Source organism: Gadus chalcogrammus, chromosome 22 (assembly GCF_026213295.1).
Source record: "Gadus chalcogrammus isolate NIFS_2021 chromosome 22, NIFS_Gcha_1.0, whole genome shotgun sequence".
Taxonomy (NCBI): domain Eukaryota; kingdom Metazoa; phylum Chordata; class Actinopteri; order Gadiformes; family Gadidae; genus Gadus; species Gadus chalcogrammus.
The window spans coordinates 11631528-11649235 of NC_079433.1; the positions used below are offsets into that span (position 1 = coordinate 11631528).

The 17708-nt window shown below is 44.8% G+C and overlaps 1 protein-coding gene across 3 annotated transcripts; it reads right to left on the reverse strand.

Annotated features, from left to right (window-relative positions):
- Positions 1-2804: 2804 nt before the first annotated feature.
- Positions 2805-17150, reverse strand: topaz1 (testis and ovary specific TOPAZ 1). Of its 3 annotated transcripts, none has more exons than XM_056583388.1 (20): positions 16384-17150; positions 15027-16020; positions 14872-14930; positions 14463-14773; positions 13866-13912; positions 13705-13787; positions 13316-13374; positions 11065-11151; positions 10701-10758; positions 10031-10182; positions 9452-9544; positions 9237-9325; positions 9053-9137; positions 7049-7220; positions 5990-6087; positions 5527-5692; positions 5103-5255; positions 4624-4826; positions 3776-3947; positions 2805-3494 (listed from the first exon to the last, which is right to left on the reverse strand). In XM_056583388.1, the coding sequence occupies exons 1-19, from the start codon at positions 17042-17044 to the stop codon at positions 3939-3941; spliced, it is 3579 nt and encodes a 1192-aa protein (XP_056439363.1). In that variant the 5' UTR covers positions 17045-17150; the 3' UTR covers positions 2805-3494; positions 3776-3938. The 3 variants fall into 3 exon arrangements, with proteins under 3 accessions (XP_056439363.1, XP_056439364.1, XP_056439362.1); XM_056583389.1 differs by having other exon boundaries at positions 2995-3494; positions 9053-9152; positions 16888-17150; XM_056583387.1 differs by having other exon boundaries at positions 2995-3494; positions 9053-9152.
- Positions 17151-17708: the final 558 nt, after the last annotated feature.

Consider the following 17708-nt stretch of genomic DNA (forward strand, 5'->3'; position numbering starts at 1 on the left):
TGGTTCAGCGCTGCAAGGCTCGCCCCGGATTGGGGAGGGGAAGGGAGGCTCGGCTCTCTCAGGCGCCGCGTGTGTGCGTGTGCGTGCGTGCGTGTGCGAGTGTGTGTGCTTGTGCGTGTGCGTGAGAGAGAGAGCGAGAGAGAGCGAGAGAGAGAGAGAAGCTGAGCGAAGAGGAGAGAGAGAGAAGAGAGAGAGAAGCGCGCGTTCATGAGTTTGTTATTTTCAACAAGGTAAACGGTGATACACACTCAACTTAACATTGTGAAATCGTTAGGATACTGTACACCGTTTTCTTAATCTCATCGAAGTCACTGCTATGTTGTAAGTGGCGATATGGTATACGTGGCGATTGTAGGCCTATGGCCCTTATCAATGCAAGGTTGTATATAACGTAAAAACAAAAGTAGAAACTAAATTGGTTTTCGATTTGCTAGCAAGATGCGCTTGACTGTGCAACAATTCATTGCAAAGTGCCCCGTGCAATCCACACTGCAGCACGGGACCAGTACTACCACACCCTTTTTTTTTTTGTCTGGCGTTCGCCAGCGCAGGCCCGCAAAGTGTCTCCTTGGCAAATACACGAATCCACCACGAATACTGCTATTCACTGTTCGTCTCACTATTCGAGCGAGCTCAAAACCCATTTAAATCAGACTAACCTTCACATTTTTTCTTTAAAAAATGTAAAAAGAGAAGGATCAAATCAGCTTTTGTAGTAGAATGATAGAAAAACTATTTCATAACAACATATCACCTTGCAACTTAGCACGAATATAGGCTAGTACACATATGAAAAACATATTTTCTGGAGGGGACATGAATAAAAACCGGCATCAATGCCGGTTTTTATTAAGTTGGTTTTCATTGTCCCGGACTGCGCCTGGACACGAAAAACTTTGGCCAGGCACTCTATAACAGCATAAACCAGAACCCGTACCTATCTGGCCTGCACATAGTCCCTTTGACACCATTTTTTTTAGATCGATGTCCTGGCACACCACAAATCGTTGGCTTCCCGTACAGACTGAATCCTTTATTGGGGGATATATGGCATGATTCAGAAATTATTACAAATTACAAATACTTTGTGTTTGATCAATAACATGTCACAGTATCAGTGGTTCAAATAAATTAAATTCAATTTCATGTAATTGTATAGCCCTTAATCACAGGTAGGCCTACAGTCTCAAGGGGCTTATCATGCCATGTAGGACACCCCCCTACCCTATGCTGCGTTTCCACTGCAGGGTGCATCAGTAGGCTACGTTCGGTTCGCCTCAGGTCCGTTAGGGAGTGGGAGGTAGGTCTTAATAGCCCAGTTTCAGTTTCCGAGGTCGTATGTCGGCCGGCATTGTCGATCGCGCGTGCAGCTACTTAACTACTATCGTAATGATATACATACTGTCTTGCCTACCCCACGAATGCAGAGGAACGGCTTCCCACCTCCTTGTTCCGCCCTAAGGCTTTGAGACGTGGTTTCCGCTTGACCTGTTCATTGCTAAAGAATAATACCTCGAGCCTTATACTGTTTGTTTGTTTTTATTCCCCACGTCGCACGCGGAAGTGACGGTTCTGTCGCTTTTTCCAAATCACCGGACTGGGGTGTGTCGCTCGATCTGTATGTGTATGTGTATTACTGAAACCGACTGGTTTGTGCAAATACGTGTACGGCTCAGTCCGGGTCACGCCCACTTTTGGCGTTGGAAAACGTCAATCCGTACCGCACCTTTGCGAACCGAACCGTACCGCATCCTCTGCAGTGGAAAGCATTTTGGGCCACTAGAGGGCAAAATAAATCACTGGCTGCGAACAGCTAAACTAGGCCTACTTCGGCTTCGTCCTGCAACGGTTTTCTCCTAAAACTATAGCCTAACCAAGCCCTTTAGTTAACCTCCATTTATACTGCATATGAAACATGTAGGCTATCACACGTAGTTTTAGGAATTGCGAGGAGCATAATTTAAAGGTTTGACATGTCTGAACGATGAGAATCTTGTGATAACAGCACAGCAGACACGATCGCTTTTTCACGTGGTTAAGTAAATAAAGGAATATTTTATGGAGTAGCATGAAGTGTTGCCATTACTCCTGCCTTGCCTCGTGACACTGATGACGGTGTCACGGCCATGTTCAGCCCATATTAGTCCACGATGACGTTGATTTGGGTCTGCCAAAGCCATTTACAAAGATTTTCCCCTGAATAGCTCTGGGCTCTGTGTGTTAACTTCCCCCTCTACGAGGTCCATTGAACAATTTACCTTTTCAGCAGCTCCATAACCACGCAGAAGACTGACTTTTTAACGGGGGCTGGCAGACAGATGATGGGACTGTAAACAACGCGGGCTAATGAACGTGTCATGGATGTTGTCATGAGGCTTCTTAATTAGGTAGTTATTATCGCCCCTTTTATGTATGGAGGTGGTAGTAATGATTGCAGGAAAGTTATGATGCAGGCTAAAAAGGTTAAATATGGTGTCGACAGCATTTCAGGTAATTGCCATTGTTTGTAATCCAACCTGTCAGCTAAATTACGACGTCTATTTATAAATCGGAGACCCTTATAGAGCGGGAAGTCAGCTTCGATGAGTTTCTCACTAAAGGCACAATGTGAAAACATGCTCGTTGTTGTCCACCATCTAGCGGAGTCTTGAAGCTGTTGCCGATATGCATACATTGGATGCGGAGTCTAACCGAATAATGATGAGCATCGTTGCTCTAAAAAGTTCTGTTGTATGTTCCCTCAAATCTATACCATGCAACATTAACAGATTGTTTAAAACAATGAGGTACTGACGAAAACAATTAATTGAATACGTTTATTAAAAAACCGTCCTACAAAAGAAGCCAGGATTAGTGAACTGTCACAGCAGTGTATTCAACAGAATTCTAAAGGTAACCTTAAAACAAATATGCATAAACATGAACCAACTCTGTTTATTACATTACACATAACTATGCAACCTTTAACAGCAAATGAAAAACTAAGGAAAGGAATCCATATTGGTTATGGAAAATAATTGTAAAAGACAAAATAAATCCAAATAAAGGAAACCATTTCATGCTGCACGACCAAGTATCAAATACGCAGCACAGTCCTCGGCCTAACACACAATCCTTCATTCATCTTCTTTAATACCATGACTCCGTGTCTGGTATTCCTGGGGCCCTCGTAGGGGGGATGCAGGCGCCTTCTCCCGGCTCGGAATGAGAGTACGTCGAGGAGGGGTTTGATCGGCGAGCGTGGCCGCGGGCGGGGCAGTGGAAGGGGAGGTGCCAGCTGGGGTGACCGCTAGGAGAGGCGGCTCCACATCCCGCTGGCCCACGAGCGGTTTTGCTTGAGCCAGGTGCGCGCCGAGGGCGTGTCCAGCGTGAACTCATGCTCCTGGGAGGAGTTGTTGGCGGTGTAGCGAAGCGTCAGACTGGGCTGGAGGACGGCCGCCGCCGAGAGGAGCCGGTTGCTGGCCGACAGATAAACCCTCTCACAGGTGACGCTCCTGGTCGGAGGGAGAGGGGGTGTTACCGTCCTCCGACTGATACACTTTAATCATCTCTATCCAATATAGTGTGCAGAATACCTCTATAGGTTTTTTTTGCAGATTTTAATTTTTTAGTTATTCTAAATGGGGCTTGTTTTAATATATCGTATTTTTTTAATGTTGCACAATCTTTGCAGGTATTGCCACTTTTCATACCTTGTTATATGACCAATAAAAAACACACACACACACACACACACACACACACACACACACACACACACACACACACACACTACCGTTGGACGGTGATGCAGAGGACCTCCGGTTGGAGCTCCAAGGAGAGGTTGGTGGACATGAGCATCTCGAGGCAGAGAGCCATCTCCATCTCTCCCAGGGTCGGGGGGACGCACAGGGACTGAAGGCCCCGAGACGCGGCCACTTCGGGGTAGTAGCCGGCGTTCAGCGCACCTGCCCCCCAGACCGTTGCAGGGTGAGGCCAAGGTCATGCATGTCTCCCCATTAAAGAGACAGCGCCTCATGCTTTTGCTAGGTTGATCAAATGTGTTCATGTCGTCTCAATGCATGCCGTTTTTATTGCTATAACTGAAGCAGTGAAGCCATCAGCTCTAAACTGCAATTTACTTCAATAAGAAACCTTTTAATTATATGTATTTGTTGCCCAAAGAAAACTTTTTTTAAATAATGCCTTTGATAATGATAGCCTGGAAACTAGACAAGTCTGCGAGCGCATGATTTATTTGCTGTGGCATATGCGTCCGGATTCCCTCCCTCCCAGATTTCCTGTACACCTGGCCCGGGTAGGGCCATCACTACCGTTCCATCACAACCGTTCCATCTATTAGACGGCGGGTTTAATGTGACGACTGAGGAACTCTATGGGTAAACAAACAAGAGGGGCTGCCTCTGATGTGTCAGAAGTTCATCATGAAGATGAAGATTAAGTGTTCAGGCTACCATTATTGAGGGCAGGTCCCCAACCTGACCTCCATTACGCCAGCGGCACATTCAAAATACACAATGTGACACGATCAAAAGGTTTTTGATCGTGACACGATCAAAAATGTAGAAATCTTACACCGATGGAAAAACGACCCATTGTTGGTACGTGCTTGCAGAGACTTACGGACAAATATTTCCCGCGCGCGGTGCCAGGGGCTTTGCTTGCCCAGTTTGTGAGGAGGGTCTGCAGCAGGCCCGCCTGCACCTCCAGCTGCTTGCACAGCATCAGCTCCGCCACGTCTGACGCCATGGGCAGCATCCGTTTCGCCATGCACTCCTGCAGGTGAGCGTTGAACACGGCTCCGTACTGGGAGATGTCCACAGACTCTGCAGGGAGGGGAGGACATTGGAGGTGTTCTTTGCATGGTTTGAGGCATGGTTTCAGGTGGGGAGGCTTGGGAAAATACAAATACACAAGAACTAGCTGCTTTTTGAATACGCTGACAGAACAGTTAGACTCGATACATTTTTACAGATTTATTAATGCAGTGATAATGTTCTTCAATTTTACTTGAATTCATGTTTATAATAGAATATTTTTTGTTTTGAAACGTCAATAACGTCCTGGGCACCATCATCATATCTTGGGGGTTTCTCCCTCACCGTTGGGCTCTTTGAGGCCCGGGAGGTTTGAGAGGATCTCCAGAGCGTCCCTTTGGGCCGTGCTCTCTGCCAGCCGCAGCAGCAGATGGGTGCGTTCCTCCAGGTCCTCGGGCCTACAGGGCCACGAGCAGGAGGCCAGGAACCACTCATTGTCTGCAACAAACAACAGACCCAACCAGTGGTGGACGGCAGGCCCCTGACAGGCAACACCTCTCGTGCTTGTGGTTTGTCCAATGGACAAAGTTTGACTTAAGTTTGACTTGTTAAGTCAAACTTAACAAGGCACCGTCATACCCACCACAAACAAATCCTTCCCAAGGGTAGTTTAGACAAAGTTTTTATCAGAAATGACACCCAGGCAAATTAGTTTATCTGGACATCCTTTCTATAACAATCTCTCCTCCATACTTGGGCACATCTTTACCTCTGAGTGTGTTGAGCGCACCCTCTATGCTGCCGCTCCGCAGGAAGAGCTTGGAAGCCACGGTGATCAGGGAGCAGCGAGAAACAGCGCGCTTGTTGCAAAAGAAGACTTTCAGAGTCGAGAAGGCAACCTGAATGCTGGACAGAATCTCCACCACTCGCCGACCCTGCTCAGATAGATGGGGACGCAAATACATGTATTTACAGGGAGCTCTAGTTTAACTGGGATTTATAAATGCCTTTTTCCAAAAGGTCTATTGAAAAGCACTTGGCAGTCATGGAAGAAGAAGCGGAGACGAAGAGCCAGTTGGAGGTATCATTTGAATTAAACAGACTTGTCTTTTCTAACAGGTTCCTATAGTATTTTCAGAGCAGGGGATTTAAAAAACACCCCATGCACATGCAAGGGCATATAATTGGCATTATGTGCTTATGCATATGCTTATTGTACACAGACACACTACCTTCTCCCACTGGTTGGTTTTGTAGTATCTAAGCATGAGGGAGACCCCTATTCGACCAAGGGTGGTCTTCATGAGGTCATCGACGCCCTCCTGTGAGACTGAAACAGACAGGAGAAACAAACATACAAAATGTCACATTAAAAACATTGAAGTGGCTTGCATTAATATTAAGACTATGAGGGGCCACTCACACTAGTGTTCGAGCTTATTTGCATTCTAAAGTCTCGAATGTTTGGTTAGTGTGACCACGCCATCCGATTCCAGCACGGAACAGCCCCTTGGCCACAGCACACTTGGGAGAGGTGTGCCGTGGCCAAAGTACAGATGTTAATGAGATGACAAGCGCACACGAGCGGATACGCAACGTGAGCTGGAGGACATAGTCCTTGCGCGACCCTTCTTTCTTTATAGGTCCATGCCCTTCTTCCCCACAACAATCATTTTACACAATGGCAGCAAGCGGTTCACGAGTGGGTTTACGTTGGTGCGATAGTGAAGTCGAGTGTTTACTTGAAATTTGGGCCGACGACAGCATTCAGTCGCAGCTGGACACCACGCTTGGTGATGACGTATTTATCGTATTACGAAGTGATGCCGTATGTATGAAGGAGCAATCGTGCCCTGGCCACGGCCTTTGGGAGCAGTGTGACCACGGGCCAGCGGGGGGAGTGGGGGAATCGTGATGAATCTTCCTGCAGCACGGAACAGGCAAACTTGCCTAGTGTGAGTGCGCCCTCAGTGTGCCCCGTGTTGCTAGAGCACACCTTGTAGGACTCATGAACACCGATGCAAGAGCGTTTAGGTGTCGCAACCAGTCGTTTAACCAGTGCCAACACGTACAGTTTAAAGCTTGTTGTCTGCATATTAGTTGCAAGTAGGGATTGTGGGGCCCAGTCACAGTGGAAAAGGGACAGTCATCTACCAAAACTCTTTCAGTCCCACACCAGCACGGCAGCTGGGAGGAGAGGGTATCTTGGACCATTTTAAACATTAATCTTCGTGATCGTCAGAGTGAACGGAATATTCCGAGGGACAAATCTGCAGGAAACCCATCGTTACCCATGTCCGTGAAGGCGGCGAAGGGAATGGCCAGTTTGCCGCTGGCCTCGGACAGGAGGGCTACGGTGATGCGCCCGCTGAGCTGCTCCAGGTCCAAGGGGCGCAGTCCGGACTGGCACACCCTCCTGAACACCGAGCCCAGCCGTGGCCAGTTCTCCAGCTTGATGCAGAGCTGAAGAGACAGGACGGCGGAGACACAGGGGACACAATCACACCATGACCCCGGCACGCCTGGGGGACCTCACAGACAGCGGGCGCCTATTTAAAGGCTGCGTTGCAGGGTTTATTTTCCAACGAATTTGTGCAATTTGCTTGTTGGTAATAAAGATTTAAACCGTTATTTATTGTATTTAATGTTGTTAGGTATCACAAAAGGGAATGTAATACGAAAAGGTAGGTACTGTTTTAGCGGTTTGCTATTGATTCTCATTTTCCCCAGAATGCATTGCATGACGTCACGTTGGGGAGACACGGAGCAAAGCCGCATTGAGACCCTTGAGAGTAGAGACTAGTATGAGTGTTCAGCAGGTTATACAGATACATAGATAAATACATAGATATTATATACAGTTAGTAAATGCTACACGGGAACCTCCTAAGATGGCGCAATTTGATTGGTTCGCTATCTCGGGATATTGGGCAATATCCCATGATTGACATCCCAAACTCGATATTGTTTTCATCGCAAAATGTCCGCTAATAACAATAAACCTTCGGTCTCGGGGGCTATTCCCCACTATTCACTTCGCCTTCGGCGAATAATTGTTAATTATAAGCCTAGATAGATAGATAGCCAAACGACACAATCATCGGGAACTCATTTTGGTGATTCGGCTCACACAGGATAGCCTGCAAGACCACACAGAACAAGGGAGACAACAAGTCTGACTGGACATACACAAAATGATCCAATATTTTTTTGCAATTCTGCCCCCCCCCCCCAAAAAAAAAAACTCTCCGGTTCTACACGATTCACGTGAATGACCAAATTGACCAAGAAAACGGCGACAAGTTAGCAGTTTTGGATTATCAAAAAATGTTAAGTGTGTGTGTTGACATGTAGGCTAAATACTGATTGTCTTGCATCCAGGAAATATTGTAATTCTATAGGCCTACTACCAAATGTACATCGGTATTGCGCAACAATCGAGAGATTGGGACCCCCGAATATTAACGGGTATTTCGCACATTGGGTAAAATAAATCTTAGAAATAAATACTAGGCAAAGATGTTGTTACTGGAGCTAGTAGGCTACCATCAAAACGTGGGGTAACTAACCGGAAATCGGATTACAACGTCGGGGGTAAGATTTAATTAGGGATTATCTCGGAGGGATTTCATAGGTGGGACTGGCAAGTTAGCCCATAGCTAGCATTATGCCTTCTATTTCTAGATATTCGGACTAAGTTTACCGGTACTAATCTGAACGACATAATCGCCGTCACTAGATACAAAGAAAAACGTTGACTTTCACTCGGTGCTATTCACCGACATTAAAAATAAATAAAAGTGTGCATTGTATGCACTGCTGTTCATTAGCTAGCTCCAGCGCTCGTTGCTGCGTTGCTCAATGGTAGCAACTCTCCATTCATTCTCCTCTGACCATGCATTTAATTGGCTTTGACCGCCATCAGTTCTCGGCAATTCCTCATTCGCCCTCTCACGTTAACAGATTCGAGATTATACTGCTGTGGGCCATCATACATGTTATTTATGGTTCTTGCCACCTCTTAAGACGCCATAGTTCTAGCACTAGGCTGAGGCTACCTTCCACCACGTCTCCCCAACGCGACGTCATCGCCGAATGGCGTTAGAAAACACCCGTTACTGCCAAAAACTGGAATTTAACTACTACTGGAATTTAACACTATTTTGGAGACATTTTATAAAAGATAAACATATTTTGAGTGCTTTATGTACCCATTAATCAAAACTTCCGGTTAACCTGCACGTAGGCCTTTAAATTCCAACCATGGTGCAATGGCGTGTGGCCTCAAAACAAACCTCCACTTCCACAAGGGTGTTGGCCAGGTTCAGACTTTCAGGGAAGCCATTGCTTGGGGTGGTGGTGGTGAGTGGGGGGGAGAACCTTTGAAGTACAGAACTATAATTTTTACAATGTCACTTGGCCGTGATTATTGAATGGTGATTTGAGAGCGGCGGGACAGTGTGTGGATGTTGCACTCACATGTCTGCCGTCACCAATAGAGTGTTGCCGTGGATATCGGGACTCATCTGGGCATTGTCCATGCTCGCCGGCAGGGCAGACATTGAAATCTGGGAGATCGCAAATGTTACCACGTTGACGGTGGCAGGGGGTGGGGGAGGGAAAACCTTCAGTACAAAGAACGAAAGAATGCAGCTCGTTCAAGCAGACAGAAAGTGAGCTGCGTGGCACGGTACCTGGGATGTGATCCTTGTGAGTTCAGGTAGGATTGCATTGAGGTCCTGTTCTCGCACAACATTGAAGAGCTCCAGCAGGAACTCTGGTACCGGCTGGTCTCCGGAGAAAAGGAAAAGGGTCATGCAGTAGGAAAGGGAGGGACAAGGAACAGTGTCGTGAGAATTGAGGCGCGAGTATTGGTGCCATTTAGCTACATTAACCGTCGGTTAACATAGCTACACTCTCTAGCGTCCAAAGGGAATCGATATCAAAATTTGCATGGAAGTCTGTATGAAATTGCCCTCAGATTCACTGATTTCCTCTTAAAAGAAACAGACATCTCTTTGGGAGACAGGACATACAAGTTCTACTCGTCGTCTTTCTATTAACTAAAATATTGCCGTTTTTACAGGGTCCAGAAGAAAATGGTCAACCTAATTGTTCATCTCAACTGTTTCAAACTATTTCCGTCGCACTCGTCGCCATGTCGAGTGCATAAAGCTAAAGTGAACCCATGTATAACTGTATTCATACAATGACCAGAGAAAAGTAATTGCTTGAAAATATACAACAGCACACTGAGCGGCTGGACATCTCACTGGGATCTGGTGTGCGACGACGCGGTTGAGGACTGAGAGGATGCTTGTGAAGAGGCCAGCCTTGAGCAGCGACCACAGAAGACACGTCATCACGTGGTGGGAGAAAAACACCCCAGGAGAGTTCTTCTGGTAGTACTCTACAAACACAGTACCTGGGGGGGTGAGAGACCCGAGGGGGGGGAGGGATTGTTTTTAGCTGTTGGATTAACAGCAATGGAAACCAACATTACTGAATGACTCAATCATAGGAATGCAATGGTTATTTTAATTGTTGGTGAATTCCTCTGTAATTAATGCTAATAGATTGGTCGATTCATCCTAGATTTATTATTTAGTCCCTGTAGTACATCATTTTAAATGCTGATCACAAGTAACGAGAGCCAAGAGTTTTCACACTGCGTGCTTTGTCTGAAAAACCACAGAGAATGCCATTATTTAATAATTAGGAGAAATCTTTGCTTTTCTCAATTTCATACACGGTTAAACATTCTCCCACAGACCTCCTATAATTAGTAATATAACCAATTAACCAAATGTAATCATAAAATGTTGCTTAACGTTGGATGGGGAGGTGGTGTGATGAAAAAATAAAATAATTAATTCCAAAACACCACAGAGTATGGACAATTAATGATATCGACACAGTGCTTTAGACCGAATGAAAACTTACTTGCTTTTTGCAAGCACAGTTGATTCTTGGTAAATCGTAGGACAGTCTCCATACAAAACTAGGAAGAAAGCACACAAGCCATTTATAAACTGGTATGAAGTGACAATCATAGCCCTCTAGGGGGCTCTGATATCCAAACATCCAATCATTTCCCTTGATCCATTTGTATACATTTTTAACTGAAAGTTTTAATGAAAAAATAAAAAACTCGAAGAGACTAACCAGCAGCAATAGACAATAGAGACGGTGCTTTCATTTTATAATTCAAGACCAATTTAAGATTTGTAAGGACCCAGAGGCTTTATACAATGATAGCCATCAACAGATTTCAAGTAACATTTGAACATTATGAAGATCAATTTACCTTTTCATCCCCTTTAACAGGCGAGTGTGGGAATCGGCAGAATTTGTAGTGACACGACTGCTTCTCACTGAAGTAAAACTTACAGTACTAGAGGTACAGAGCAGAGGTCAACGGTTACATTATTGAATTATTATACCTGGTCTCTGGGACTTCGGAATTTTGGAAAAATTTGCATTTAGGAAATGGTATTGCAATTATGGGTTTTATAACAACATATAATTGCTAAAAAAAATTAAAAACAAGTGTTTTGAAATTGTCCAACTTGTGTGTTCTGGAGCCCCCTGCAGTTTATACTGCGATCTAAAGGGTGACAAATCATTGAGGATTTGTCAAAAAGCTTTAAACCTAAAAGAAACCCACCCAAAACAGGCCATTAGTATGTTCTTACAAATTTGATAAAAGACCCCTGGTTATTGGGAATATAGCAGCCATATAAAGCATGAAATATAGAACATATTCATAAAAAATGGATTTAAATCAAGCTTGAACTGTGATCTGGGTTCCCAGGAGACAGACTAGTAGGGGTGCAACAGATCACAAAGCTCACGGTTCGGATCGGGTCACGGTTTTTGAGTCACGGGTCGGATCATTTTCGGATCAACAACAACAATAAAGATAAGACAAATGTGACTTAAAATAAAATCTTCAACTGTGTAAAAACAAAATAAAGTGAAAAATTAGGTAATAATCCTGCTTCCTTTAAGCATGGTCAATATTTAAAAAATGTGCAATCTGAGGCATTATTCCTTCTTCTTTTTAACATGGATAGGATAGTAAATAATCCCTAACCCTGGATTTACAATTCAGGATGTCTGCATTGCCTGGGGAGAGTTTAGAGTCTACACTCTCCCAAGTCAATGCAGACATCCTTATCTTCTTTTTTTAGTTTGGTAGCGAAATACAGTTTCTGTGGTGTTTTATTTGGCATTTTGTAAATCCATTGATTTCGGTTGGGAGACCCATTGCTCATTGCAAGGGGGGTTGGTTGTAGTCTTTTCGCTCGGTTCTAGGCCTACTGTTGATACGGCAAACCGAGCGAAAAGACTACAACCAAACCTAAACACGTCCGGTTCCGGTTTACGTTTCAATGGGATTTACGGAACGCCAAATAAAACACAACAGAAACTGTATTTCGCTACGATACTTGATGATGTTGTTAATACCGGAATTGTCCTCTAAACATGCGCTGATCACGTCAACGCACGTGCCGATCAGCCGATCCGCGGATCACTTGCGTCCCGAACCGTGATGGTTGATCCGTACGGATCACGGGAAACCCGTGAACCGTTGCACCACTAGACTAGTAGGCTATACAATAGCAAAATCCTTTCAAATTTCTCTTTTTATGATCTCAAGCCAAAAAACTAAACATTAGTCCCACAGGCATTCAAAAGTATTTCCTGCTTGAATAAACAAATGCAGTTATAGCAGGTTATGTTAAAAGAGACCAATACATGCTTGTGTCATGTAGGGCTGGCCCGAATTATTCGAATATTCGAATACTCGTTCGGAAAATGAGTATTCGAAGCTTAAATCAGTATTCGGAGCTTCGTTTTTTTTCTTTTTCATGTTCGTGACGTACCAGAGCAAGGGAGGCAAACTATAAGCATCAGCGACACCAAGTAGAGAAGCGAGAGAGGTTGAGGAAGAATAGATATCTTGTTTCCCTTTACTTTATAACACAACATTAGCGGGATCTCTGGAGGAAAAGTAATACTTAAAACCTTAGCTTAGTTTGTTTACGTTCGCTGTACAGCGCCGCGCCAATCAACTATGACTGGCTTGCTGCAGAGCGTGAGCGTCTTGGGAATACCCGGTCAATATAATGGCTATAATATGGACACATAAGACAATCAATATTCGGTATTTGTTATGGATTTATTGTACAAATTCCCTGAAAAGATGCACGTTCCAGGATTAATTGAAAGCTCCCGTAAGGGCTGAGATGGCAGAGAACAGCTGATTTGGTACGGAGCAACAGCTGTTCGCTTTCACGGGGAAAAACTAAGGAACTTCAACCTACTTAGGCCTACTAATTAACGTTCAAAAGCTATTAAATCTTCAACAAAATATGCAGATACTGTCAAAATCGGTTCCAGGGAGTATATAGGGATTATTAATGTTGTTTTTGAAGGCGTTTTTTTCTGGAACGAGTATTCGAATATTCGCTCGGAAAAACCAACGAGTATTCGAAGCCTGAAAAATAGCATTCGGGCCAGCCCTAGTGTCATGGTCATGCTAGAATACTTACAGTTGTAGACTGATGCCGCTTTAAAACCCGCAGGTCCTCTCGGATTTTCAACCTATGCCCTTGAAGGGAAATCCAAAATGTCCTTATAATTAATTCAACTACACTGAAAATTGAGATATATTTAGTAATTGAACCTGTACCCTGGACGTAAATATTGGAAAACATTTTAGGAATACGGCTCGTTATTCACATTATGAGGATTTTCCACATCATTACCCTAAAGGCTCAAAATTGTGATTTGACTCAGCCCAACCCCCTAGCCCTAAAGCTCGTCTTACCTTCAGTTTACCTTAAACTTTGCGTTGCGAAAAATGAACTCATTTAAGAAAACAAGATAACCTCAATTTGCTACGAACATTACCCCAAATCAATGACCTGGAGGTACCAACCTGCTGGCTGCGCCACTCCATTGTCACAGTCCTTGGATCCAAACAAATTAAACAGGGGTTTGTTTGCCTGAATAGTCAGGGGCCTACGAAAAAATAAAATAAAACAAGGTGACCACCAAAAACATAGCCTATCCACCGTCCACATATGTTGGTGTATTTACCAATCAGAGGGGTCCCCGGTTTGGTTGTTGTTGGTGTCAAATTTGTTCTGTTTTGGAGAGAGAATTCAAGTAAGCAACTTTAAACTTTTGAACAAATGTTTTTAGAGTTCAGCTATTAAGTTAACAGCATCAGCCTAATTTTTCACATGAAATGCATTTTCTAGCATCATATTATTATGCAATTGTTAATATGGCTGTGGTAAGAGAAACCCAACGGAGAAGGATTCATTAAAACTTCTCTCAAATAACCCGGCCACTTTAAAGGTGATTATACCACCAGGTGAGAGCGTGATTAGCTGTTACAAACCGTTTTGAAAATCTGCCTCTTCTGACATCATAGGTGGGCGTGTCCACCTAGATGTATGACGGATAGATGAGCAACGTTTGCTACAGTCCACTGGGTTGGCTGGTAGACTGATCTATCGTGCACACAGCTAGGTGGACATGCCCACTTGTGATGTCAGAAGAGGCAGACTTTTAAAACGGCTTGTAACGGCTAATTACACTCACACCTGGTGGTATAATATGTCACCTTTAACTATATACACACACACACACAACATAGACAACATCGAGTCAAATGTCCATTGAACACACCTGTCCAACAACTGGGTTGGTGGTGGGTCCAACAACTGGGTTGGTGGTGGGTCCAACAACTGGGTTGGTGGTGGGTCCAACAACTGGGTTGGTGGTGGGTCCAACAACTGGGTTGGTTGTGGGTCCAACAACTGGGTTGGTTGTGGGTCCAAGAACTGGGTTGGTTGTGGGTCCAACAACTGGGTTGGTTGTGGGTCCTACAACTGGGTTGGTTGTGGGTCCAAGAACTGGGTTGGTTGTGGGCCAGCTGTTGCTTGCCGTCGGGGAAGGAGTGGAACGTTCGGCACGCCACGGTCTGCTATCGCTCTCTTCTGTAGTATACACGCATAACACAGCATGTTCAACATCCAATTCTTTAAGTTCAAACTGTTTAAACTTAAACCTCTGTGAGGGAAAATTCAAGGCATACCTTCAATTGGATCAGCAAATAAAGATCTCACGTAGAACTGGACTGGTGCTGAAGTAACTCTGTAAAACAAAAATACATTTTAGAGAGCATCTTTGAAAAATGCGAACAATATTTGTTGCCTGTGGCATCACACCCTAATTGGAAAACACAACTACCTTTTTTTGGCCTCAAACAAAGCTCTGCCAGCTCGAGACATGAATCCCCCGGGTGGGATTTTAGGTGACCCTTGAAGTGCAGGGCCCAGTTTTAACATGCTCTGCTTAGGCAGGTTATCAAACAGATCTGGGTCATCCTGGACCACTTCAACGAGTAGTATATCGTTCTCATAGGCCGTGATCTCATCGAGAACGTCTGTCCTAAAATCCAAAGAGGACGCAACAGAAACTTTGGTTTCTTGGCTCCTCTGGTTTGGCAGGAGTCTTGTGTAGGACGGCTTGGTCGGTGAGGAGAGAGGAGAGAGCAGTGGCCGAGGGAGAGAAGGATCCATGTAAATCTTTGACCACGGTTCCACTGGAACACTGTGCAACAAGAACTCTCTAGTGTCTTGTTTTTCTGAAGTCATAATATTGAAGTTACATGGAGAAAAAGTTTCATAATTCTGTGAAAGCGTGGAGGAATGAGTAGAACTTGATGAATCCATGTCCTTTTCTTCATCGTGCCATGGTGAATCGTCAGCAGCACGGACCTCATGTCCGTGCGAGGAAACTAAGGAGTTTGGCGACGGGGCATCCTTGTTTGGGTTAGCAAATGCAAGTGGCAAGAAACAAGGCATCGCTGGGAGAAGGCCTCCGTCCTCAGGTTCAGAAATCAATAGCGTGGAGGTTGTTGCGCTTTCACCAACACTGGGACTTGAGAGAGGAGTGGAAATCTTTGGACCCCCGTTAGAGAAGGGCCAGGGCATGTATGTGCGTGCACACGACCAATACATTTCCTTCAAATGGACTCTTGCTCTTTGGCATGAAAATCCCGCGTCTTCTGGTTCGCTGTCCGAGGGGTCAGTCGTTTCCTCTTGAATTGCCATATTCTCCCCTAGACCATGCCTCGGACTGCCAGCTGGGGAGTTGGGCGGTTTCTCTATCACTTCTCCGTGGCCTCTAGTGTCCATATCTATCAACTCACTGTTAATCATGCTGCCATGGCCATTGATATCTGCAAAAAAGCAAAACATCGGTCAAACTGGGTAAACATTTATATTTTAGCAGACAAAATCGATTGTGTTGCCTTGGCTAAGCATGGAACATTCACATAATACTTAAATACAATTCATTCATCATTTTCATTGAAATGCCTGGATGCTTATTTGCTTGAATCATATTATTTAAGAGAACCTACCATTTCCACCTTTAAAATTGACCAGCTCTAGATATACGTTAGCAACTTTCATAATAGCGTTAGCTAACGTCAGTAAACTTGCTCAGCTAGACACAACACAGCTTACAGCTAAACTTGTCTGTTTCTGAAACATTGAAGAATTGCGTTAGTGTTGTAGATACTGCACATAATGAACCTTACTTGGGATTCCAGTGAGATGTATTTGTTTTCTTTTAAGGACTCGGGCGGGATCTGCCGTTGCGACCTGTGGCTGACACCAGGCGGCCCTCAGCGATCTGAACCTCCCCGATCGATCCGGCTTTACTTTGCGACCAATACTGTCTATAACTAGGTCGTCCACATCGCCACCGATACGAAACGTTTTGGTGAGATCTAATTTCAATCGGTACGTTTTCGGTGACCCTTCGGAGGAAGACAGAGCCCGGGCGCCTCTCTCAGTGTGTACGTGTGCACTCGCGCCTCGTCGGGGCCTTGGGCAAGCAGCACGCGGCGCCGAGCCTTTACGGCGACGGTTTACTTTGTGCTCCGACTCCTTTTTCACTTTTATTGTGGTCTGTGCTTTAGACAAATGCCCAGCTGGATTCCAACAAGTGCTACAAAGGAAATGTAATCTACCAGAAACTTGTTTGAGTTCAGAAGATCTGGACCTACTTCTGGTGTTGGGACCGCTTTGAGCATACTTGCCTCTCGTGTGAGGTCTTTCTACTTCTACCCCATCGGTCCTCCCATTGCGTGCTACATGGTTCCTCTGCGGCCTCTTTACTCCTCGGTGTGGCGTGCGTGTAATGGCATCCTCGGCAACCTCGGTCTTTACACCCTTGAGACCGTTTTTCGGAAGCATTTGTGTTATTGGTGGGGGCCTTCATTCAACTTGTCGTTAGGTGTCCAGAGGCCCGCCGGCCGCCATTCCCTAATCGCAGAGTACGCAGAGTGCGTACGGCACCAAGTACCTGGCGGGGGCACCAAAATTAAGGTTGTTAAAAAAAATCATGATAATAATTAAATAATTGAACTACAAAAATATATAAATAAGCAATGAAGAGGCCCACCGTAGTTTTTTTTTTAATTTTTAATCATCACTTAATTTAGGCAAATTACATGTTTTTACCTGATATATAAAAATAGTCTCCCCCCCTTCCCTGACCCTAATGGTACAGCCTTCGAAGCTCTCGTGTTTTCGCATCGGAGACAGAGCATGCTTAATTGCCGGTGATATCAAGCTGCTTTTGAATGGCGGTGTCACACTAAATTTGTACCGGGGGCGTCATCATTACGTAATCCATTACAAACCTGCCCTGCAACAGATGATCGCGTCGTCCGTTGCCGGGAAGGTTTCAAGAAACATTCGCGCTCATGTTGCCAAAGACGAAATAACATAATACAGTTAACGGATCGCTAGATAATGTAATGTTTTGTTGGGTTCCTTAATAAACACACGATGTATCTTGGAACAGACATCAACATGCAGCGCGCCAATCCAACTGCGCATGCTCCGTGTGACGGTC

Bases quoted from the DNA above. Each gene is read 5' to 3' on its own strand.
- topaz1 (XM_056583387.1), bottom strand. From the start codon at position 17,044: ATGCTTCCGAAAAACGGTCTCAAGGGTGTAAAGACCGAGGTTGCCGAG. The intron at 13,788-13,865 runs GTAAATACACCA...ATTTTTTCGTAG, and splicing joins ACCGGGGACCCCTCTGATTG to GCCCCTGACTATTCAGGCAA. The intron at 6,088-7,048 runs GTAACGATGGGT...TGTCTGTTTCAG, and splicing joins CGCCGCCTTCACGGACATGG to TCTCACAGGAGGGCGTCGAT.